The sequence below is a fragment of the Nomascus leucogenys genome, chromosome 22a (assembly GCF_006542625.1).
Source record: "Nomascus leucogenys isolate Asia chromosome 22a, Asia_NLE_v1, whole genome shotgun sequence".
Taxonomy (NCBI): domain Eukaryota; kingdom Metazoa; phylum Chordata; class Mammalia; order Primates; family Hylobatidae; genus Nomascus; species Nomascus leucogenys.
The window spans coordinates 68,531,442-68,555,335 of NC_044402.1; the positions used below are offsets into that span (position 1 = coordinate 68,531,442).

General features: G+C 41.8%; 1 protein-coding gene and 1 long non-coding RNA gene across 7 annotated transcripts in view; one reads left to right on the forward strand and one right to left on the reverse strand.

The window, feature by feature from the left end:
- Nucleotides 1–23,344, forward strand: part of RCAN2 (regulator of calcineurin 2) — a 283,804-nt gene extending 260,460 nt beyond the window's left edge. For 2 of the 5 annotated variants that reach the window (XM_012500925.2, XM_012500934.2), the window contains one exon: nucleotides 20,791–23,344. In XM_012500925.2, coding sequence (XP_012356379.1) covers nucleotides 20,791–20,951 — 161 coding nt within the window. In that variant the 3' untranslated portion in view covers nucleotides 20,952–23,344. The remainder of the gene's footprint in view (nucleotides 1–20,790) is intronic. The other 3 variants (XM_030803461.1, XM_030803463.1, XM_030803462.1) reach the window with 2 other exon arrangements.
- Nucleotides 1–23,894, reverse strand: part of LOC115832438 — a 79,667-nt gene that overhangs the window by 1,229 nt on the left and 54,544 nt on the right. Inside the window, exon 3 of one of the 2 annotated variants that reach the window (XR_004027942.1) lies at nucleotides 6,104–6,242. This is a non-coding gene — a long non-coding RNA (uncharacterized LOC115832438). Of the gene's footprint in view, nucleotides 1–5,506; nucleotides 6,243–23,894 lie in introns of those variants that run through there. The other variant, XR_004027941.1, reaches the window with a different exon arrangement.

Genomic DNA, 23,894 nt, shown 5'->3' on the forward strand with positions numbered 1-23,894 from the left:
CACCCACCTTCTTTTATCACAATAAGTATACCATCTACCATTTTTGAAGGGCCCTGCTTTGTGATAAGCACAGAGATAGGACCTATTATTATCCCCATTTTATGGATTAGGAAACTAGGCTGTAGAAAGAAGCATGAACTTTCCCAAGGTGACACAGCTGGTTGGTGACATCGTCAGGTTTCAAACCCTGGCGCTTCTGACTCGAGAGAGTAAACACTGCTCTGCCAGTTGGCCTTCTATTAAGGATACTGGTTGGCTTGGCTGACTTCAGGCCTGCTCTGCTCCAGCTCTGGCAAACATTTATTTTAACCCTGAATCAAGAATTATTTCTTTTTTTTTTTTTTTTTTTTGAGACAGAGTCTCACTCTGTCACCCAGGCTGGAGTGCAGTGGCACGATATCGGCTCACTGCAACCTCCACCTCCCAGGTTCAAGCAATTCTCCTGTCTTAGCTTCCGGAGTAGCTGGGACTACAGGTGCGTGCCACCACACCTGGCTAATTTTTGTATTTTTTAGTAGAGACAGGGTTTCACCATGTTGACCAGGCTGATCTCAAACTCCTGACCTCATGATCCACCCACCTCAGCCTCCCAAAGTGCTGGGATTCCAGACGTGAGCCACCGCGCCAGGCCTCAAGAATTATTTCTAACAAACACCAATCTAAACTTCCAGAAAGCCTAACCTAGTGTCTGGTAAATGTGCAAATGGAGACTTGTGCATTCGGTACAAGAGCAAATATTGAGAGTTGCCTGATTTTTAAGTATGACTGATATTGTGTCCATGGAACACCTGCGATCTGGATGTATTTTCTAGGATATGTTTCTGTCTATTTCTTGCCAGCAATTTGGGACTGTTTGTCTTTATTTGGTTATCCATTTATCCCTTTTCTATGTCCTTGAAGCTTCCTCAGCCACAAACATGCATGACTTGTGTCCAACAATTGAGGTGAAAATATCAGAGGTTAAATTAAAGGTTGTTTCAGCTGCAACAATCAGGGAGCAGGGCCACACCCTGCCTCCTCCCCATGGCATCCTCCCCCACATCGCATCTCTGCCCCCTTCCCAACAAGGTGCCAAGGCAAGAGGTTGCTCCTTCAGTCTCCTCCTGTCACTTTGCACAAATATTCACTTTTCCTTATAGTAATTTTCTATCGTTCAGCTTACTGTCTTCTCTTCTTACTGAGGGAAAGAATGCATGTTTCATTCATTTTGGTATTCCCAGCACCCGAAAGTACCTGGCACGTACTAGATGCTCAATAAATATTGGAGGAATGAATGCATGCATGAATGAATGAATGAATGAATAGATCAGAGTTATTAGCATGCCTAGAGATGGTTTATTTACTGACAAATTGTTGCTTTCTGGAACTACCTCAGTTCCAGAAGTACAGAAACAAATTAGAATGAGAGCAGAGAAAAGCAACTCAAATGATCAAAGGAATGGAGTTTTGCATTAGAGGAATGATGAACAGTGTTTAATTGGTAGAGCAGAGTGATTGAGAAGGCATGTAGACATTTAAAGCTGCGGGGAAAAAGTCAGTTTAAAGAAAGAACGTTACGGAGCAGGGATCCAGAGTGAGATGGGACTCAAGCTAAGTCAACTGACTGGCTGCCCCCAGAGGCAACGACACAATTTATTAGGACCCTTTCATGGAGAACAAATGAAATGGTGGGGATCCACTCCTCACCTCAGACATGCAAGGGGCAAAACAGTCTCTAGTTCTTTAAGGAGGAATATTGGTGACCTTCTTTCAGAGAGGGACAAGTCCAATTCCTGAAAACTTCTAGAGTGGTCCTAGAAACAAACATAAAGAAAGCAGTGCCATTATAATGGAAACATGATCAGACCCAAACCTGTGGGTGCCTATTGAAATCCTCTGAAATATTTAAGATGTTATGACAGGAGACGAGGGCCACATTATATTCAAGAAGTGTCTCTCAGTTCTGTTTATTATACCGAGAGCAAGTTTATATTCCGAAAATTATGAAAGGCATAATTTTAAACATCCTTAATCGTTGTTCCCATGACCATTCTATCTTTGATCCAGAAAGTAAAATAGATATTATACATTAGAAAATAAATAAATAAAAATGACTTAAAATTATGTGGGGATGAAGATAAATTACTTACTATGCGCCAGGCACTGTTCTAAATACCTTACAATATTATTTAATGTTCACAGACAATAACAGGTATTATTATTGTCCTCAATTATACAGCTGGGGGATGTGAGGCACAGAGTGGTTAAGTAACTTGCCCAAGGCGGCACAGCTACTAAATTAAAATATGTCCTCTGCCACTGGCAAGAAGAGTAAAAGATTGATTGAGCCAGCACCCTTGCCCTGGGAAGTGAAACATTTTTCTCTAGAAGAAATTTAAGATTGCTGTAAAGGAGAAATTTAAGATTGCTGTAAAGGAGAAATTTAAGAATACAAAACAACTTATGCCTTTCGTCCCCTCACATTTTATTTCTCTACTTTTTGGTACCCACTAAAACACTACTGCATCAATTCTTTACGGTACATTTCATGCTTTTTTCTCGTGTCCAGCAGGACGTGCAGATCAAAATTTGCCTTCCTCTGCTCTGTTTAAGGGGCCGTTATTGTCTCTGTAAAACAGAATCCTTGTGTGTTTCTATTAGTCCCTCAGTGAATGTGTAGAAGCCCATCAGTTTAACAGTGACCTAGACAGAATAAGATGGGCTCTGACCTTGAGGAGAATTATGAGTTGAATATTTATTTTAAAATATCTGTTGTTCCTGACTCCAGAAGCAGTACAGTGCCAGGTTCTTTTTTGAGGTAAAACAAAATAGGAGAAAATAAAAACCAAGCCTAGCAAAATAGCTTATCTCCATCAATCAGCAGAAAATGGTAAAATAGAGATGCACGCGGCACTAACTGGACGGGAAATCAGAGGTGGGAAGCAAAATGCCGGCCTTTATTCTGCTCTCTAAGATGGCTCTGGAAGGTCATGTTCATTGTCACTGAAAATGCCTGCAGGGAGCGATATGAAAAGTCATTGTCTCTTCTTTTTTTTCCTCCTGCTATTTTTAGCTCTTGTTAGGAAGATCAATTTTAGTTAACTGCAGAGAAGGGTTTTTAAAATAGTGCTTGAGTTTCAAGTTGCATGTGCCTGCTATATTTAGTTTTTTTCCAAATTCTTCTGTATCAAAACATTACATAGTAAGGCAATCTTGCTGGTGTTACTGCTTGGTATGGTGTTTTCCCCAATGGGAAAAGATATTCCATTAACTAATGTAACCTACACTAAACAAACATTTTCTATTCCGGGCTCTGATTCAGAGGTAGAAAAAAAATTCAGTTTTTAAAATATAGATGAACACCTATATTTTTGGTGCATGTGGTATGAATATTATATAAGGCCTCAATTCTCGTTCAGCAATTGCTATATTCTCTGATCACAGAAACAATAGGCAAGTAAAACAGCGAGTGTCCAGTGTTCCCATTAGCAGAGTCTCTCTGTGTCATACCCCACATAAGGGACTCAGATTGGGGTCCTGGAGCACATGTTCAAATTTTCCCATTTCCTTTGAAAGAATTGTCCCTGGGAAAAAAAGGTTTTTTAAGAGGCTTTCCTTCCCAGCATATATTCCATTAATCCATCTTCCATCACTATGGAGTAGCAATATTAACATACTTCCTTTTCTAAATTTACAGATAAACTGTGTACATTGTAGAAAAACAGACATATGACCAAAAAAATGGGAAAATATGAATAACAAATCCTACTGCCTATTAAAAAAAGTACTTTAAGGAAGAATCATTGTAGTGTATACCCTTGCATTTTTTCTTATAGGTATGTGTGTGTGTGTGCATTTGTGTGTCCTCACAGTTGTTGTGGAGGCTGGGCCCCTAATACGGGGCGAGGGAGAACAGGATGGTTCGTTCCCAGAGAGGACCCAGCTCACAGAGGGCTCTCTCAGGCAGCTCCCCCTTTCTTCATCTCCACCACTTTCCTCTTACCCCATGTGGAGGAGCCCCTTTACTCTGGTTGTTTTCCCTCTTTATCTTCCCACCTCTTTCCCCTCTGTGGTTCCATTAGATCCCTTGCCTATACCTTCCCTCTGGGGTTCTGCTTCTTTTTCTCAACCATTAATTCAGGTCCTCAGTCATCAGTTGATCCCATAAAGTACTTTGGGTCCTAAATGTCTCAGGAGGGGATGAAGATAAATCCCCCCATCCCCAAGCTAGTATTAGAGAGAAACCTCCAGAAGATAAGCAGATGTTCTTGTACTGAAATATATATAGTTCCCCTTATACCAAAACTACAGAGTATGCTCTTTCTCTTCTTTCTCTTTCTCTTGCTCTCTCGCTCACTCTCATCCTCCCACTTCCCCATCTTACCAAGGACCCCTTCTTATTTCCTACTTTGATATGGATCAGAACTGAGGAGGGGGAGGAAATGGAAGAGAACCCCAATTATTTCATCAATATTTTCTTAAAATGCACCCATACAAGGCCTACTGAGGCAGAATGTCAGTTTTCAGCCCTGACGTCACCTGCAGCATCCAACCTTGTGCATGCCTAAATCTAGGAAGTAGTAAGGCAGTTACGCTGGTCACCCAGTAGACCTGGATTGGAGTTCACCACTTTTCTCTGGGATCCACCAAAATTCAATAGGAGCTCATGGAAACACAAAAGAATCAGAAAGAAAAAAGTTTACAAAGGACTGAATTCCCTGGAATCTGTCTTTTAATCCCAAATCCTCTTTCCACTTCCACTTAGAAAATAAGTTCTTTCTCTGCTCCCAGATTGAGCTTGTGAATAGGCAGCTACCAAATAGCTATGGGTTTTATGTTTCCAATAAGTCTCTCTGCACCCAGAATATCTCCTTTTATTTTATAGCTATAAATGGAGATCCAACATGAAGAGAGGCTTTTCTCTTGCCTCAGGATGATGATTAAAACATACGATGTGAGTTTGAATTTAGGCTTCTAGGCTCCACATTTTATTAGCTCTGTGACCTTGAGCAAGTTTCTTAACTTCTCTGTGCCTCTGCTTCTTCAATAGTAAAATCAGTTTGTGGCAAGCATCAAATGAGATAATCCATATAAAACTGTATATCCAGTATCATACATAGGAAAGGCTCAGTGTATGTTACCTACTTATCATCACTTGATTTTCAAACCATACATTAGCCTTCTATTAAAATGTGTCACTGAGTGTGGTGGCTCACCACTGTAAATCCCAGCACTTTGGGAGGCTAAGGCAGGAGGATTAGTTGAGCCTAGGAGTTTGAGACCAGCCTAGGCAATGTAGTGAAGCGCCTGTCTCTACAAAAAATAAAAAATAAGATTATCTGGGTGTGGTTGTGCACACCTGTGGTGCCAGCTACTCAGGAGACAGAGGTGGATCACTTGAACCAAGAGGTCAAAGCTGCAGTGAGCTGTGATCCTGCCCCTGGACTCCAGCCCAGGTGACAGAGCAAAGTGAGTCCCTGTCTCAATAAAAAAAAATAATTTAAATGCCTGTGTTAAGCTCTTAGCTCAGTGCTGCTCAATGTGAAAGCTATGATATTTTGGAGTTGACAGTCCTACACATTGCAGTACATTTAGCATCCTTGGGTCTCACCTACTAAATGCCAACATCCACCCACACCATATGACAAAAAAAAAAATCCATTTCCAGACACCATTAGGGGTTTAACATTCTTATGTGAGAACCACACTAATTATACTTTCTTGAATGTGACAAAGACTTGTCACAGGCGTACAGGCAGAGAACACCTAGTAAGGGGTCAGCGGTGGGTGCAGAAAGAAGAGTGGACGAGAGATGAGACGTATGGAGAAGCAGCCCCTGCCTCCCAGCTTTACTCACTCCTCTATGCCTTCCCAGACACACACACACTTTTTTTCCTTCCCTTTAGAAAACTAGGGGAAGACAAGAACAATGAGAATTTGCATGGCCCATGGCCCATGTCCACGCTATCCCAAAAATCTAGGGCTTAAGACAACAGTCATTTATTTTGTTCACAAATCTGTCATTTGGGCCAGGCTCAGGAGGAAGGGTCATCTGTTCCATGCAATGTTTCTGGGGCAGCACAGCTGGGGGCTGGCAAGTCAACTATGAAGACAGTTCACTCACATGGTTGGCAAAATGGTGCTGTTAGCTGAGAGTTCACTTAGACTGTGGGTCAGGGCCCTGGTTCTTCTTAACGTGGGCCTCTTCATGGGCTGCTTGGGCTTCCTTACAACTTGGACATAGGGTTCCAAGCATGAGCATTCTGCAAGAGCAAAGTAGAAGCACATGGCATATTTGTTACCTAATTCAGAAGTCACACTGCTTACTTCCACCACATATAATAATTTGTTACCTAATTCAGAAGTCACACTGCTTACTTCCACCACATAGGTTGGGGCCAGAAGTGTTTTGGATTTTGGATATTTTGGGATTAGGAATATGCAACCTGTATTATATTTGTCAAGACAGTCATTAAAGCCTGCCCAGGATTGAAGGAAGAGAACACAGAGGGAACACTCCTTGATGGAACATTGTCAAGGTTCCAGGAGAGTATGTGGGGTGGGAAACATTATGACCATCTTTGGAAAACACAACCTGCTACCACAAATAACTTTCCTGTTGAGAATTCACCCGTAATATGAGAGATAATACAGTTTTAAAATGAGAAAAATGTAGAGGATCTTCTTCCAGAGTCCAAAGCTTCCTTCCCTAAGAGATGCAAATTAACTCAGTTTCTAATTTGTAGTCTTTTCATTTCATAATTTATTGTGTTGTCTTTTGAGAAGATTCATTGTCAAAGAGACCATGCCTTGAATAACTATCAATGGCCAAAACAAAACAAGGCAAGGTTCAGAAGGAATACATAATCCATCTTTAGCTAGAGAACAAATATTCACTAAAAATATGAGTTGCCATGAAAATGTATTAAAAGTGAAAGATAAAACTAGGCTCCCTTTCAGTAGAGTCGCTTGTAGAATATGAAAACAGTGGGAAGTATGAGAGTTAGGGACAGAGGGACTATGAACACATTCTTTGAAGTCAGGCAAGCCTGAGTTTAAATCCTGGCTCTGCCATTTACTACCTGTGTGATCTCAACTTCCTGTTGTATAACTAGATATTATAAAACCCACATGACAGAGCTGTTGTTATAATTAAAGACCTATTTCATGCCAAGTAGTTACAGACTTTCCTGTGCCTGGCATTTAGTAAGTGCTCCATAAACGATTGTTATTATGTTTGGGGAATGTAGTGAGTTTCTATGACACCTACTGTGTGCTAGCACTGATAGAATGCTGTTAAGAGGATAGATGCTTGCCTTTAAATGGTTTTCCACTTAGTTGAAAAGCTAAAACTTACACAAGTTAAACTATAGGAAGAATATTCATGTGTGAGTACATACCAGACATCACACAAGTATGTTAGTAATGGCCAAGCGTGATGCTCTTCATAAATCAATCACGTATTCATTGAACACTAACGTGTACCTTAAGCTGCAGCAATCACAAAAGGTTAAGTCTTGACTTCAGTGGTTTGGAATATAACACATTGCTAGAGGAAATAACTAATGAATAATACAAAACGTGATATAATTAAGCATTATAAATGGATGTTTCTGACTATCTCAAAAAAAAAAAAAAGAAAATCAGAGATCTCATTAAAACGGCAACATAAGATTTTCTGTCTCATGGAAATACAGGTATAGAAAAGGTTAGGAAGAGAGGAAAAAAAGGAGAGAAAATTGCCAGTGATGACAGAGAAAGGGGAAGTGGTGGTTGGAGGAGAAAGGATAGGTTCATTTTGAAGACCAGATTATGTGATACCCACTACCGTGGGATGCAGCCTGTTATTCATCCCTTACTGCTCTTTGCAATGGTGTCTCCACTGAGGAAAAGGTCTTTCCAATTGTTCAACTGCTTAATTCTTTGACTATTGTGTGACATAATCAGATTAGTTAATCATACTGGAAACCGGAAATTACTTGGGGGCAACAGTGGCCAAAATAATATCGCCCTAAATAATCATAGCATGCATCTTGGGAGAGGGCTTTATCAAGTATTTGACACATATGTCTGTTTCATAGTATCCCAGTGATATGAGTATTGTTCTCATTGATGAGGAAAACTGAGATTCAGAAATGTTATATAACTTTCTCAGAGTCACATTACTCATATGTGATATGGTGAACTCTCCAACTGTTGTCTTTGGTGGCTTATTCTGGCACGGAAGTTAGTTCCTGTCATGGGGAAACCAGCAAAGACTATTTTGGGTGGGAGGGTTAGTCATGGATAGGGTTATAACAAGGGGTGTGTGGGGAAGAAGCATGCAGAGAAGGGTTGCCAAGCAATGTTCAATAGTGCTTGGTGACTGATTACAAATGATGAAAGAGAGAGAAAATTCAAGGATGACTGACTCTAAGGATTTGCACCTAGAAGGCTGGAAGAATGATGGCACTTCTAAGAAGTGTGATAGCTGGGAAGGGAACCTAGATTGGCAGAGAAAATAATTCTACTTTAGACATGTGAGTTTGGAAAAGAGTAGTCAACTTACAGAGAGATGTCAGTAAGTCAGGATGCATGTGTGAGATCAGGTCTGGATATGTAGCTCCTCATAGGGCAGGAACTGGGGCTCATGATGAGCAAGAGAAAGAATGTCCTGGAAAGAAGAGCAGCAGGTGCGGAGCAGAGCAAAGCTTGGCCTTGCCTGTTAGATGTGGCTGTATTTTCAAAGCCTCTAGTTCTGGGATTCTATCTACTGAGTGGCAGTACGCATACAAAGACTTTGTCCAACAGGCACTAAGCTTAAAGGAAGATTTCCCCTTCCCTCCTTCATAGAGTTTTTCTTATTAGGAATCTAAACAACGAATCTCAAACTCTTCTCTAATACATAGACATGTAGCTCTGTTTCATCTCTCTACCTTTACCACGTCTGAATTTTGCTGATTTTTATAAACTTTGCATAATCATACTGATTATTTTAGAAAGAATTTAAGAGGTGGCCAAGTCATGGCCCATAAACCAAAGGTGGCATGAGAGAGAAACTCCATGGCACTTGGACTGCTAGCCACCAACACATTTCTCTGCAATTGTGCCATGTGAGATTGTATCATGTCACCAAGTTTCCCAGCCCCTGGTCAGCACAGGGACTCACCCTCCTCCCTCCTGAGAATGGGAAACAGCCCATGGGCACCCTCACTCCCTCCTCCAGTGATAGAGGAATTGGGACATTGTCACAAACCTGTCTCCAGCCACTTGGGAAAAGATGGGACAGAACTTTGGCATCTAATTTAAGCAATGGCCAAACCTCAGTCAGTTTCAAAGGCCTGAATAAGAATTTAACTGTTAACCATGTGCTAAAAGGCTTTTCATTTAATTGGCTGAAAATTTGTTTCACGGAATATGTAGAAAACCCTGACCAATGCACTTGTTGGTGACTTTTGGTCCTGGCCTCCTTTCCACACACACAAAGGAGAGGACAATTTCAATACTGGCAGAGGAGCGAGCATGTGATGAGTCAACCCTCTGCTTGTCTTTTCAGAGAAATGCTGGTTCCATTGGTCTGTTCTCACTGCACCATGGCGGGACCTCCCACCCTGTGTGGGTAAGACTCTACAGACTCCCTGTCCCCAAACAAGCCCAGTTGGTCCATGTGCCTGGTGACAGCATTGACGTCAGCCCTTGTGGTAGAGGAATTAGTTGAAGCCCAAAGGGAAAAAGAGGCCAAAAAAAGAAAAATTCAATCCAGCAAGACTAAAGCTATTTCTTTTTATTTTGTGAGCTCTCAGCAGCTGTTAAGCTTTGCTGGCTTTCGATAGTAAGAAAGTGTCCAAGAATAGAACAGTGCAATGTCAGAGTTAATGGGATCACAGCAATAAAATATCTCTACTACTGAGCAATCTGATGGTATTAAGTTGACGTGGAAGTTGCTTGGCACCCTGCACACAGAGTGGACTCCCTGCTTGCCCTCCCATTCTGAGTGTGCCCCCAACACACCTATTCTGAGAGGAAAGCAACCACTTCTGAAGTGGTAAATGCATTGCAAAAGAAGTGTCTTCAGGCTGGGCACGGTGGCTCATGCCTGTAATCTCAGCACTTTGGGAGGCTGAAGCAGGTGGATTACCTGAGGTCAGGAGTTCAAGACCAGCCTGACAAACATGGTGAAACTCTGTCTCTACTAAAAATACAAAAAATTAGCTGGGTGTGATAGTAGGTGCCTGTAATCCCAGCTACTCGGGAGGCTGAGGCAGGAGAATTGTTTGAACCCAGGAGGCAGAGGTTGCGGTGAGCCAAGATCGCGCCATTGCACTCTCCAGCCTGGGCAACAAAAGCAAAACACCATCTCAAAAATAAAAAGAAATGTTCTTCATCCAGGCCAGGGAAAACAAAAGGTTTAATCAAAAGCCTAGCTTTGTTAGGTGTGTTTTATTACAATTTCTTTAAAATGGCCAGCTTCTTGCTAACAGATGAAAAAAGGGGAAGGGTGTCTGAGTTCTCTGAATTCTCTGGCCTGAGCCTTGCCCTCACCTCAACCCCAGGTTATGGGTCTCTGCTGTAGATTCCTTTCTATTCCTCATCTGAGGATGACAGAGGCCATCCCCCCTTCATCAATGCCCTCCCCATCCACAGAGCAATGAATGAAACTACAGTGGCCACCAGTGTTTCTTCAAAAGGGGCTTCCCCTGCAAATGTAAGAACTTAAAAGAAATCCTATACACAAAAACAAGAATCACCACCAAATTTGATGACTCAGCAAACATTTCTTTCTCTGTCTCTCTTTGGATAGTGTTTTTCATTCAGAATTGCAAGAAGTTCCTGAAGGAAAGACAAAATTTGAGAAACCCTGGATGCAGTTAACTCAATCATTGTTCACTGTGGAACTTTGAGTGACTTGATGTTCTCTCCTGAACAATGATGAGAACACCAAAGATGAATGGGAGCTGGTGGCTGGGAGCGCCAGAGAAGCCATCCAGGATTCCTTACCTCCTTTCCTTTATGCATTCTCAGCTTCCGTCCCTCCATTATCCTCTACCTGCACTGTTACCATTTACCATTTTCCAGCAAAAAAATATGTGGAATGGAGGAAGGGAGGGGGCACATTATGTGTGTGCCAGTATCCTCATGGGGCCACAGCCTCTTGCTGGGAGTTCCTTGTAACTGTCGCCACCCAAACACAGAAGCACTGAGAAGCACCTAGGGCTGATGGGTATACATGTAGATCCTACTAAATCAGAATTTGCAGGTTTGCATCACCATACTGGTAAACTCTTTTTTTTTTTTTTTTTGAGACAGAGTCTTGCTGTGTGGCCCAGGCTGGAGTGCAGTGGCATGACCTCGGCTCACTGCAACTACCACCTCCTGGGTTTAAGTGATTCTCATGCCTCAGCCTCCGCAGTAGCTAGGACTACAGGCATGCACCACCATGCCCAGCTAATTTTTGTATTTTTAGTAGAGGTGGGGGTTTCACCGTGTTGACCAGGCTGGTCTTGAACTTCCAACCTCAAGTGATCTGCCCACCTCAGCCTCCCAAAGTGCTAGCATTACAGGCATGAGACACCACGCCCGGCCTAAACTTTTTTTAACAAGCACTCCCAGTTAATTGTCAGTGTTTAAGAACCACTGCTCAGAGCCACCCCCAACCAGAGCTGCCCACTCTGACCCAGAGCCTTTGATACAACCCTTAGATAAAGCTGGTTTGTTGTAGATTTCTCTTCTTAGCAATGTCTGCAGATTATCTGTTTACCTGGGGACATGGATTAAAATGCCAAAATATTTTAGGGAGAACAGAACCCACACAATTAGGTGAACCTTACTTAGCATCGATACATACAGCACTACACTGCATATGTGTAGTATGCAACTTCCCCATGGATTACAGCATGGCTGGGTTAGTGCCAGCTATCAATTCTTGCTCCTCAAGGCGGGATAGCAAAGAATAGCATGAGTGATCAGGCAGGCATCTCCTTCCTGGCTCTCCCCTGTATCCCTGCTCCTGTCACTGTCTTCTCCTGTATCAGACTGGGCCATGTCAGCTCGCTTGTATCAGAGATTCAGTGCTTGTTGATGCAGTTCTCCCTACCTATGATTTCACCACTTCTAGACTTTAAATACAGAGTCATATCAGCCATACTTCAATGGCTGTGGCTGGTTCTATTTCTCTGTACTATCAATATCCAGGGAAATGCTGGAGTTGTAACACTCTATTTCTGTGAAATATTTGCTGCCCTCACCCAGGAAAGCCTTTACTCTATACAGCAGGATGTCGAGGGCAAGAGGTGCCTAATAGAGACTTCTCTGACTCTTAACTGAATGAGCACATTCTCAACAGGGTATGGCTGTGTTCGTTTGCTAGGGTTGCCGTAACAAAGTGCAATAAACCTTCAGGCACGGTAGCTCACACCTGTAATCCCAGCACTTTGGGAGGCTGAGGCGGGTGGATCACCTGAGATCAGGAGTTCGAGATCAGCCTGACCAACATGGTGAAACTCTGTCTCTACTAAAAATACAAAAATTAGCCAGGCGTGGTGGCATGCACCTGTAATCCCAGCTACTAGGGAGGGTGAGGCAGGAGAATTGCTTGAACCCAGGAGGCAGAGGTTGCAGTGAGCTGAGATCACACCACTGCACTCCAGCCTGGGCAACACAGCAAGACTCTGACTCAAAAAAAAAAAAAAAATGCCACGTACCAAGTGGAATTTATGACAAAAATTTATAGACTCACCGTTCTGGAAGTTAGAAGTTCAAGTCAAGGTGTACACAGGACCATGCTGTCTCTGAAGGTGTCAGGAAAGGATCTGTTCCTGGCCTGTCCTAGCTTTAGGTAGTTCCTTGGCTTACAGCTGCATAACCTCAATCTTCACATGGCATTCTCCCTGTGTATATATCAATGTCCAAACTTCCTTTTTCTATAAGGGTGCTAGTCATATTGATGTAGAGCCCACCCTAATGACCTCAACTTAATTTGATCATCTGCAAAGACCTTATGTCCAAATAAAGTTACTTTCACAGCTACTGGAGGTTAGTTAAGATGTCAACATCTTTTGAGGGGACTCAGTTCAACCAATAACAATGGCTAACTCTGAATGTCTACATCCTTCCCAGCATCACTTAGAAGAGCTTTGATATTTATTGCATTATCAGTGCTCCTCATTCCCTAACATCAGCACCCAGAATTTAAAACTGTACCTTGGAGAGAGGTTCCCAGATGGCCGAATAGGAACAGCTCCAGTCTACAGCTCCCAGCCTGAGTGACGCAGAAGATGGGTGATTTCTGCATTTCCAACTGAGGTACCAGGTTCATCTCACTGGGGCTTGTCAGACAGTAGGTGCAGCCCATGGAGCAGGGTGGTGCATCACCTCACCCAGGAAGCACAAGGGGTCAGGGAATTCCCTTTCCTAGCCAAGGGAAGCCATGACAGACTGTACTTGGAAAATCAGGTCACTCCCACCCTAATACTGCACTTTTCCAGTGGTCTTAGCAAACGGCACACCAGGAGATTATATCACGTGCCTGGCTTGGAGGGTCCCATGCCCACGGAGCCTCACTCACTGCTAGCACAGCAGTCTGAGATCAAACTGCCAGGTGGCAGGGAGGCTGGGGGGAGGGTCTTCCACCATTGCTGAGGCTTGAGTAGATAAACAAAGCGGCCAGGAAGCTCAAACTGGGTGGAGCCCACCGCAGCTCAAGGAGGCCTGCCTGCCTCTGTAGACTCCACCTCTGGGGGTAGGGCATAGCTGAACAAAAGGCAGAAGAAACTTCTGCAGACTTACACATCCCTGTCTGACAGCTTTGAAGACAGTAGTGGTTCTCCAAGCACGGAGTTGGAGATCTGAGTACAGAGACTGCCTCCTCAAGTGGGTCCCTGACCCCCGAGTAGCCTAACTGGGAGACACCTCCCAGTAGTGGCCAACTGACACCTCATACAGCCGGTGCCCCTCTGAGGTGAAGCTTCCAGAGGAAGGATCAGGCAGCAACATTTGCCACTCTGTAATATTTGCTGTTCTGCAGCCTCCGCTGGTGATACCCAGGCAAACAGGGTCTCGAGTGGACCTCCAGCAAACTCCAACAGACCTGCAGCTGAGGGTCCTGACTGTTAGAAGAAAAACTAACAAACAGAAAGGACATCCACACCAAAACCCCATCTGTACGTCACCATCATCAAAGACCAAAGGTAGATAGAACCACAAAGATGGGGAGAAACCAGAGCAGAAAAGCTGAAAATTCTAAAAATCAGAGCACCTCTTCTCCTCCAAAGCAACGCAGCTCCTCACCAGCAATGGAACAAAGCTGGATGGAGAATGACTTCGACGAGTTGAGAGAAGAAGGCTTCAGATGACTGGTAATAACAAACTTCTCCAAGCTAAAGGAGGAAGTTTGAACCCATCACAAAGAAGCTAAAAACCTTGAAAAAAGATTAGACGAATGGCTAACCAGAATAAACCACATAGAGAAGACGTTAAATGACCTGATGGAGCTGAAAACCATGGCAAGAGAACTACGTGACGCATGCAAAAGCTTCAGTAGCCGATTCGATCAGGTGGAAGAAAGGGTATCAGTGATCGAAGATCAAATGAATGAAATGAAGTGAGAAGAGAAGTTTAGAGAAAAAAGAGTAAAAAGAAATGAACAAAGCCTCCAAGAAATATGCAACTATGTGAAAAGAGCAAATCTATGTCTGATTGGTGTGCCTGAAAGTGACGGGGAGAATGGAACCAAGTTGGAAAACACTCTTCAGGATATTATCCAGGAGAATTTCCTCAACCTAGCAAGGCAGGCCAACATTCAAATTCAGGAAATACAGAGAATGCCACAAAGATGCTCCACAAGAAGAGCAACTCCAAGACACGTCGTTGTCAGATTCACCAAAGTTGAAATGAAGGAAAAAATGTTAATGGCAGCCAGAAAGAAAGGTCAGGTTACCCACAAAGGAAAGCCCATCAGACTAACAGCGGATCTCTTGGCAGAAACTCTACAAGCCACAAGAGAGTAGGGGCCAATATTCAACATTCTTAAAGAGAAGAATTTTCAACCCAGAATTTCATACCAGCCAAACTAAGCTTCATAAGTGAAGGAGAAATAAAATACTTTACAGACAAGCAAATGCTGAGTGATTTTGTCACCACCAGGCCTGCCCTAAAAGAGCTCCTGAAGGAAGCACTAAACATGGAAAGGAACAACCGGTACCAGCCACTGCAAAAACATGCCAAATTGTAAAGACCATCGAGGCTAGGAAGAAACTGCATCAACTAACGAGCAAAATAACCAGCTAACATCATAATGACAGGATCAAATTCACACATAACAATATTAACCTTAAATGTAAATGGGCTAAATGCTCCAATTAAAAGACACAGACTGGCAAATTGGATAAAGAGTCAAGACCCATCAGTGTGCTGTGTTCACAAAACCCATCTCACGTGCAGAGACACACATAGGCTCAAAATAAAAGGATGGAGGAAGATCTACCAAGCAAATGGAGAACAAAAAAAAAGCAGGGCTTGCAATCCTAGTCTCTGATAAAGCAGACTTTAAACCAACAAAGATCAAAAGAGACAAAGAAGGCCATTACATAATGATAAATGGATCAATTCAGCAAGAAGAGCTAACTATCCTAAATATATATGCACCCAATACAGGAGCACCCAGATTCATAAAGCAAGTCCTGAGTGACCTACAAAGAGACTTAGACTCCCACACAATAATAATGGGAGATTTTAACACCCCACTGTCAACATTAGACAGATCAACGAGACAGAAATTTAACAAGGATATCCAGGAATAGAACTCAGCTCTGCACCAAGCGGACCTAATAGACACCTACAGAACTCTGCACCCCAAATCAACAGACTATACATTCTTCTGAGCACCACATTGCACTTATTCCAAAATTGACCACATAGTTGGAAGTAAGGCACTCCTCAGCAAATGTAAAAGAAGAGAAATTATAACAAACTGTCTCTCAGACCACAGTGCAATCAAACTAGAACTCAGGATTAAGAAACTCACCCAAAACCACTCAACTTCATGGAAACTGCACAACCTGCTCCTGAATGACTACTGGGTACATAATGAAATGAAGGCAGAAATAAAGATGTTCTTTGAAACCAGTGAGAACAAAGACACAACATACCAGAATCTCTCGGACACATTTAAAGCAGTGTGTAGAGGGAAATTTATAGCACTAAATGCCCACAAGAGAAAGCAGGAAAGATCTAAAATCGACACCCTAACATCACAATTAAAAGAATTAGAGAAGAAAGAGCAAACACATTCAAAATCTAGCAGAAGGCAAAAAATAACTAAGATCAGAGCAGAACTGAAGGAGATAGAGACACAAAAAAACCTTTCAAAAAATCAGTGAATCCAGGATCTGGTTTTTTGAAAAGATCAACAAAATTGATAGACCACTAGTAAGACTAATAAAGAAGGAAAGAGAGAAGAATCAAATAGATGCAATAAAAAATGATAAAGGGGATATCACCACCGATCCCACAGAAATACAAACTATCATCAGAGAATACTATAAACACCTCTATGCAAATAAACTAGAAAATCTAGAAGATATGGATAAATTCCTGGACACATACATCCTCCCAAGACTTAACCAGGAAGAAGTTGAATCCCTGAATAGACCAATAACAGGCTCTGAAATTGAGGCAATAATTGATAGCCTACCAACCAAAAAAAGTCCAGGACCAGATGGATTCACAGCCAAATTCTACCAGAGATACAAGGAGGAGCTGGTACCATTCCTTCTGAAATTATTCCAATCAACAGAAAAAGAGAGAATCCTCCCTAACTAATTTTATGAGGCCAGCATCATCCTGATACCAAAGCCTGGCAGAGACACAACCAAAAAAGAGAATTTTAAACCAATATCCCTGATGAACATCGATGCAAAAATCCTCAATAAAATACTGGCAAATCGAATCCAGCAGCACATCAAAAAGCTTATCCACCAAGATCAAGTTGGCTTCATCCCTGAGATGCAAGGCTGGTTCAACATATGCAAATCAATAAACATAATCCATCATATAGACAGAACCAAAGACAAAAACCTCATGATTATCTCAATAGATGCAGAAAAGGCCTTTGACAAAATTCAACAGCCCTTCATGCTAAAAACTCTCAATAAACTAGGTATTGATGGAACATATCTCAAAAATAATAAGAGTTATTTATGACAAACCCACAGCTAATATCATATTGAATGGGCAAAAAATGGAAGCATTTCCTTTGAAAACTGGGGCAAGACAGGGATGCCTTCTCTCACCACTCCTATTCAACATAGTGTTGGAAGTTCTGGCCAGGGCAACCAGGCAGGAGAAAGAAATAAAGGTATTCAATTAGGAAAAGAGGAAGTCAAATTGTCTCTGTTTGCAGACGACATGATTGTATATTTAGAAAACCCCATCATCTCAGACCAAAATCTCCTTAAGCTGATAAGCAACTTCAGCAAAGTCTCGGGATACAAAATCAATGTGCAAAAATCACAAGCATTCCTATACACCAATAACAGACAAACAGACAGCCAAATCATGATTAAACTCACATTCTCAATTGCTTCAAAGAGAATAAAATACCTAGGAATTAAACTTAGAAGGGATGTGAAGGACCTCTTCAAGGAGAACTACAAACCACTGCTCAATGAAATAAAAGAAGACACAAACAAATGGAAGAACATTCCATGCTCATGGATAGGAAGAATCAGTATCGTGAAAATGGCCATACTGCCCAAGGTAATTTATAGATTCAATGCCATCCCCATCAAGCTACCAAGGACTTTCTTCACAGAATTGGAAAAAACTATTTTAAAGTTCATATGGAACCAAAAAAGAGCCCACATTGCCAAGACAATCCTAAGCCAAAAGAACAAAGCTGGAGGCATCACGCTACCTGACTTCAAACTATACTACAAGGCTACAGTAACCAAAACAGCATGGTACTGGTACCAAAACGGAGATATAGACCAATGGAACAGAACAGAGCCCTCAGAAACAATACCACACATCTACAACCATCTGATCTTTGACAAACCTGACAAAAACAAGAAATGGGGAAACGATTCCCTATTTAATAAATGGTGCTGAGAAAACTGGCTAGCCATATGTAGAAAGGTGAAACTGGATCCCTTCCTCACACTTTATACAAAAATTAATTCAAGATGGATTAAAAACTTACATGTTAGACCTAAAACCATAAAAACCCTAGAAGAAAACCTAGGCAATACCATTCAGGACATAGGCATGGGCAAGGACTTCATGACTGAAACACCAAAAGCAATGGCAACAAATGCCAAAATTGACAAATGGGATCTAATTAAACTAAAGAGCTTCTGCACAGCAAAAGAAACTACCATCAGAGTGAACAGGCAACCTACAGAATGGGAGAAAATTTTTGCAATCTCCCCATGTGACAAAGGGCTAATATCCAGAATCTACAAAGAACTTTAACAAATTTACAAGAAAAAAAATCAAACAACCCCATCAAAAAGTGGGAAAACTATATGAACAGACAATTCTCAAAACAAGACATTTATGCAGCCAACAGACATATGAAAAAGTGCTCATCATCACTGGCCATCAGAGAAATGCAAATCAAAACCACAATAAAATACCATCTCACACCAGTTAGAATGGTGATCATTAAAAAGTCAGGAAACAACAGGTGCTGGAGAGGATGTGGAGATATAGGAACTCTTTTACACTTTTGGTGGGACTGTAAACTAGTTCAACCTTTGTGGAAGACAGTGTGACAATTCCTCTAGGATCTAGAACTAGAAATACCATTTGACCCAGCCATCCCATTGCTGGGTATATACCCAAAGGATTATAAATCATGCTGCTATAAAGACACATGCACACGTATGTTCATTGCGGCACTATTCACAATAGCAAAGACTTGGAACCAACCCAAATGTCCATCAATGATAGACTGGATTAAGAAAATGTGGCACATATACACCATGGAATACTGTGCAGCCATAAAAAAGGATGAGTTCATGTCCTTTGTAGGGACATGGATGAAGCTGGAAACCATCATTCTCAGCAAACTATCACAAGGACAGAAAGCCAAACACTGTATGTTCTCACTCATAGGTGGGAATTGAACAATGAGAATACTTGGACACAGGGTGGGGAACATCACACACCGGGGCCTGTCATGGGGTGGGGAAGAGGGCAGGGATAGCATTAGGAGATATGTAAATGATGAGTTAATGGGTGCAGCACACCAACATGGCACATGTATACACATGTAACAAACCTGCACGTTCTGCACATGTACCCTAGAAGTTAAAGTATAATAAAAACATGAAAATAAAATAAAACTGTACCTTGTGAAAGTTTGCTATTTGCACCATTAAGGCTTACCAAGATGTGCACAGGAGCACATAATTAGTGCCCTGTCACTGAAACTGACAATACTTGCTCCAGCCATCCGGTGGAGGCACTTGTAAGACTGAGAATAGCAGATTCCTGGGCTGCATCGTGTCTGGCTTTGATCCTGGAAGAAGGTCAGGATTTAGGGAACTCTGGAGGAGAAGTGAGGCTATGCCAAGTAAAAGTAGCTAGTTTGGTGGCCCTAAGAATGTAGCTGTCATGATTAGGGCCCAACAGATAAACAAGTTTGACCAAAACAAAGAAGGAACTGATGCAGGTAGTGATGGAAAAGATTGGTGAGAGATTACGCAGGGTCTTCTGTGCTAGACTAAAAAATTTATACTTGATCTTGTGAGATCTAGAGAGCCACTAACCAGGAGGATATCTGGGAGTTACTGTTTTTGGAAGATTTTTCTTTTGATCCATGAAAGATGGGAAGTGAAGGATGGGATGTCTGGAGAGGATTAAGATGAGTATGTCAACAATGAAGTTGAAAATTTACAAGCATGCAGGTTGAGAATACCCCCTCCTCTTACCCCACCACCTGGAGGTCTTCTGCTTGTCTTTTAGACCCAGATCAGCTGCCAGTCCACTAGGAAGCCTTTCAGAGTTACTTACCATTTGATGCCATAGTCCTTAGCATACATTGCCACCGTAGTGCTCACCATTTTATATTGTGATATGCTCTGTCTCCACATATCTCCACTGGACTGTGCACTTGTGAAAGGCACAAATACTTTTTATTCTGCCTTGTAGCCTTTATGAATAGCAAGAGACCATGAGAGATGCTCAAGAAACATCTACTGAAGCAACAGAAAGACAGAAAGCCAGTCAGCTAACAGCAATTTGACTGTAATATGAGCCAGTCAAGAATGTAGACACTTGGAACTAGAAAGGGCCTTGATGGTCATCCAACCCAGTTACCCAGTAACCACTGAATCCTGGGCACGTGATGACCCCACCTTATTCCATCCTGGAGAAGCTCTGGCTGTAAGAAGTGTAGAGCTGGAGGGGAACTCAGAAACTACCATATTCAAAAGATAAAAGAAGTGAAGTGATTGGCCCAAGATTGCTCAAACACTAGCAGCAAGGTTGGAAAATAAAAGAGAAACTAATAAACTAACTGCCAAGTCCATCCAGTCCTCGCCACCATCCTACAGAGTGGAGGTATTACCATGTTGAAATTTACGGTAAAGGATGTGGAGGCTAAGAGGTATTAAGTGGCTTGTTTGGGGTTGCACAGTTGATAAGTGGCAGAGCCAGGATATGAGGAAATTAATCTCTTTCCACTTGCCAACATGCTGTGTCATCCCTGCATAAGATCACAGGCTTCCTGAGACCCTGGGAAATGCTCCTCTCATTTCCTAAGCAGACCCTGCTCCAGGATCTCTTTTGAAATCCCCCCTCTTTCTCACTTCCATTTTTCTTGCTTTTCAGGAGAGAAGTATGAGCTCCATGCAGGGACTGAGTCCACCCCAAGTGTCGTCGTGCACGTGTGCGACAGTGACATAGAGGAAGAAGAGGACCCAAAGACTTCCCCAAAGCCAAAAATCATCCAAACTCGGCGTCCTGGCCTGCCACCCTCCGTGTCCAACTGAGCTGCCTGCTCCGCCTCGACGATAATAGCCGTCTCCTCTTTATCATGCTTTTTCCCCCTGTTGTTTGTCAAAACAAAATTGCCTTTAAATTCCTGGGTGTTTGGTTGTTTGAGATTCCTTCCTTGTTATCAAGCCTCTCGGACAAAAGGGCTAGGAAAAGGTGATATGTCTCCTGATCATATCATACCCATTAAGTATAACCCATTATTTAGAAGGTTCTAGGGAAAAAAATAGTATTTTCTTATTAAACAATCAGCACAGCCTATATCTTTGTTCTCTCATGTTGATCCAAGCCAGAGACATCAGTAACAAATAGCACCTGTGTTGTTTGTGAGCTGTTTCAGTCCCAGTCCTGACGTGTGTGCGTTGTTCTTTCCTGGCCACTTAAATAGGACCATATGTAAACTTGACTTTGACTGCATGAGATATCCCTATCTGGTCTCACTCAGTCCTCTGCATCCCAACATTCCCAGGACGTGCATGATCACCAGCATTTATTTTCATGATTTGAGGATATCCTATAGCTCACAGATTGTCAGCATCCAGCCATGTCCTATCTAGATTAGGAAAATGATCAGAATATTCCAGCTCAACAAGTCTGGTTATATTCACTAATGTGAGTCAATACACCATAGCTCTGTTGAAATTCCTGGAGGCAAAATTGAGCTTGGCCCCAAAGATATTCCTCAATAGATTTCGAACACCACTCCCCTGTAGAACTTTCCCAGCCTCGTTGGGGAGGCTTGTCCAGGGTGATAGAGACCGATTTCAGACAAACCTATTTATTACAAAAGTTTCATGGTGTCTGAATGATTGTTTTCTCTCTTTGTATATTTGTACAAATGTTTCAGCTGTGCTTTTAAAATCTGGATGTTTTTTATTTAGTGATTGTTCAACCGTTAGCTGCTTCAAAACATAATGTGCATTGCTTATGAATGCCTTCATATACTAATACAGATACTCATAATATTACACTCTAGTAAGGATAATGCTGAATTTTGAAAGGACACAAAACATCTAATGCCAATATATACACGATTAGCCAACATCTTTGCTATCAAGACCACTTGTTTTTAAATAAAGATGCAAGTGTCAGTTGTAGATTATTGGGATGAAGCTAAATCTCCAGAATGCAGCAGTAGCTGAGCATGTTAAAATGGGGAAGGATGATAGCTACATGTATGCCGGTCCTACTCACGCAATGCCTGTGTGCTCAAAAAAGTTATTTGTTTTTGTTACGTGTGATTTTTCTATTTCTCTAGCCCAAAGTGCATTACAGAAGATACACCTATAGAACCATTACCTTCTGCTATATGTGCCAGGCCTCATCTACTCCTGTACATTAATGAATTACTTTAGATGCAAATGCAGATTACAATGGAGTGGGGAAGTACTTTCATTACCCAAGCCTCAGAAAACACACAAGAACAATAACACAGCAAACAGATTGAGGGATTGTTGTGGTTTTTGACTAAGGTGTATGTTAGTTTCATCAGAAACTTAAAACATAGACTGATCACTCAGAAATTAAAGTCCGTTTTACTGTGAATATAGCAATATAGTACTGGACACAGTACAGGTGAAACTGAGGAGAGCATTGCTTGTAAAATCCTGAGTTTCCATAAGGAAAATGAAAACTCCTTTTAAAAATAAAATCTGAGGAGTGTACAATAAGCATATGCTTTGACTTTCCTTTGCCGTGGAGGTTTTTGGTTTTTCACTGATGATGAAAGACTACAGACTTAGTAGTGGAGAAATAGTGTCCTCTAGTGGAAGAAATAGTAGGCTCAGCTATTCAGATGCAGAGCACTGCAGCAGCCAGGCTTTCAAAGCTGACTCTTCTCATTTGACTTGACTTTTTAAGCTATCCTGAATTTCCAGAATGCAGGCTCTAAAGAAATCTAGATGGGAGAAATGTTTGAAAATGATTTTTAAATGTTTTTTAAAAGACACATCTGAAATTTTTAACAACTTAGTAAAAGTTGAAATGACCATTCTGTGTAGTCATAAAAGAAACACAATGAAGTGTATGGCCTCTGGAGTTAGTCTTAGTAAAACTTACTGCACTGTGTCAATGTTAACCTGTCTCAGATCAAGTAATTCTTTCACTAGGTTGGATCTGGGGAGGGGGAAAAGAGGTGCTTTTCCTAGGAGAACGATAAGAAATGGAAAGGCTCCTTGAAGTGTTGCAAGGGAACCTCCTAGCACTGTGAAAGTCAGAATCGCCTCAGCATTTCCATGACGCACATTATGCAAACCTCTTTAGCACTATTTTAAGTTTGAAAAGTTTAACAATGAAGGGGAAGGGGAAGATTTCCACCAACTGAATCATTTGTGCACGTGTATAGCTCAAAGAGCTTAGACTTCAAATATATCTGGTGAATGACTCTTTGTCCACGTGGTGTAATTTCTGTGTTGTCGACCTGAGTTGAGTATTCTTGAGGGGTAATTGTGGGGGAGTGCATTTCAACCTAGAGTTTTTCTAAGAAGTCCCCAACATATGGGGTTAACCCATATACCTAGGCTCTTCCTGAAAGTGGGCGAAGCTGGTTGGCAGCCCTCTCTTGGGGGAAGGGGAATTTGAGCAGGGCCTGGAGGGCTGGGTTGGCCTCTGATAAGAGGAACTGGGAGAGCTCCCTGTTTTATTGCCATGTTTCAACATCTTGGTCCTAAAAGCCATTTCAAGCATACTAAAAACCTCTTTTAACGTCTTCCCACTCTATTCTCTTGTTAAAAGCACTGTAAGAGAACTGAGTTGGCAAAAAAAATATTATTCAGGAAAAAAGCACTATCATAATCTAAATGATTAATACATTAGATTCCATTAAAATGAAGAGCTTCTGTTCATCAGACGGGTATCAGGAGAATGAAAAGGGACAGCATCAGACTGGAAAAGGATATCTGAGACACATGTAGTTGTAAAATGAATTATATCCAAAATGT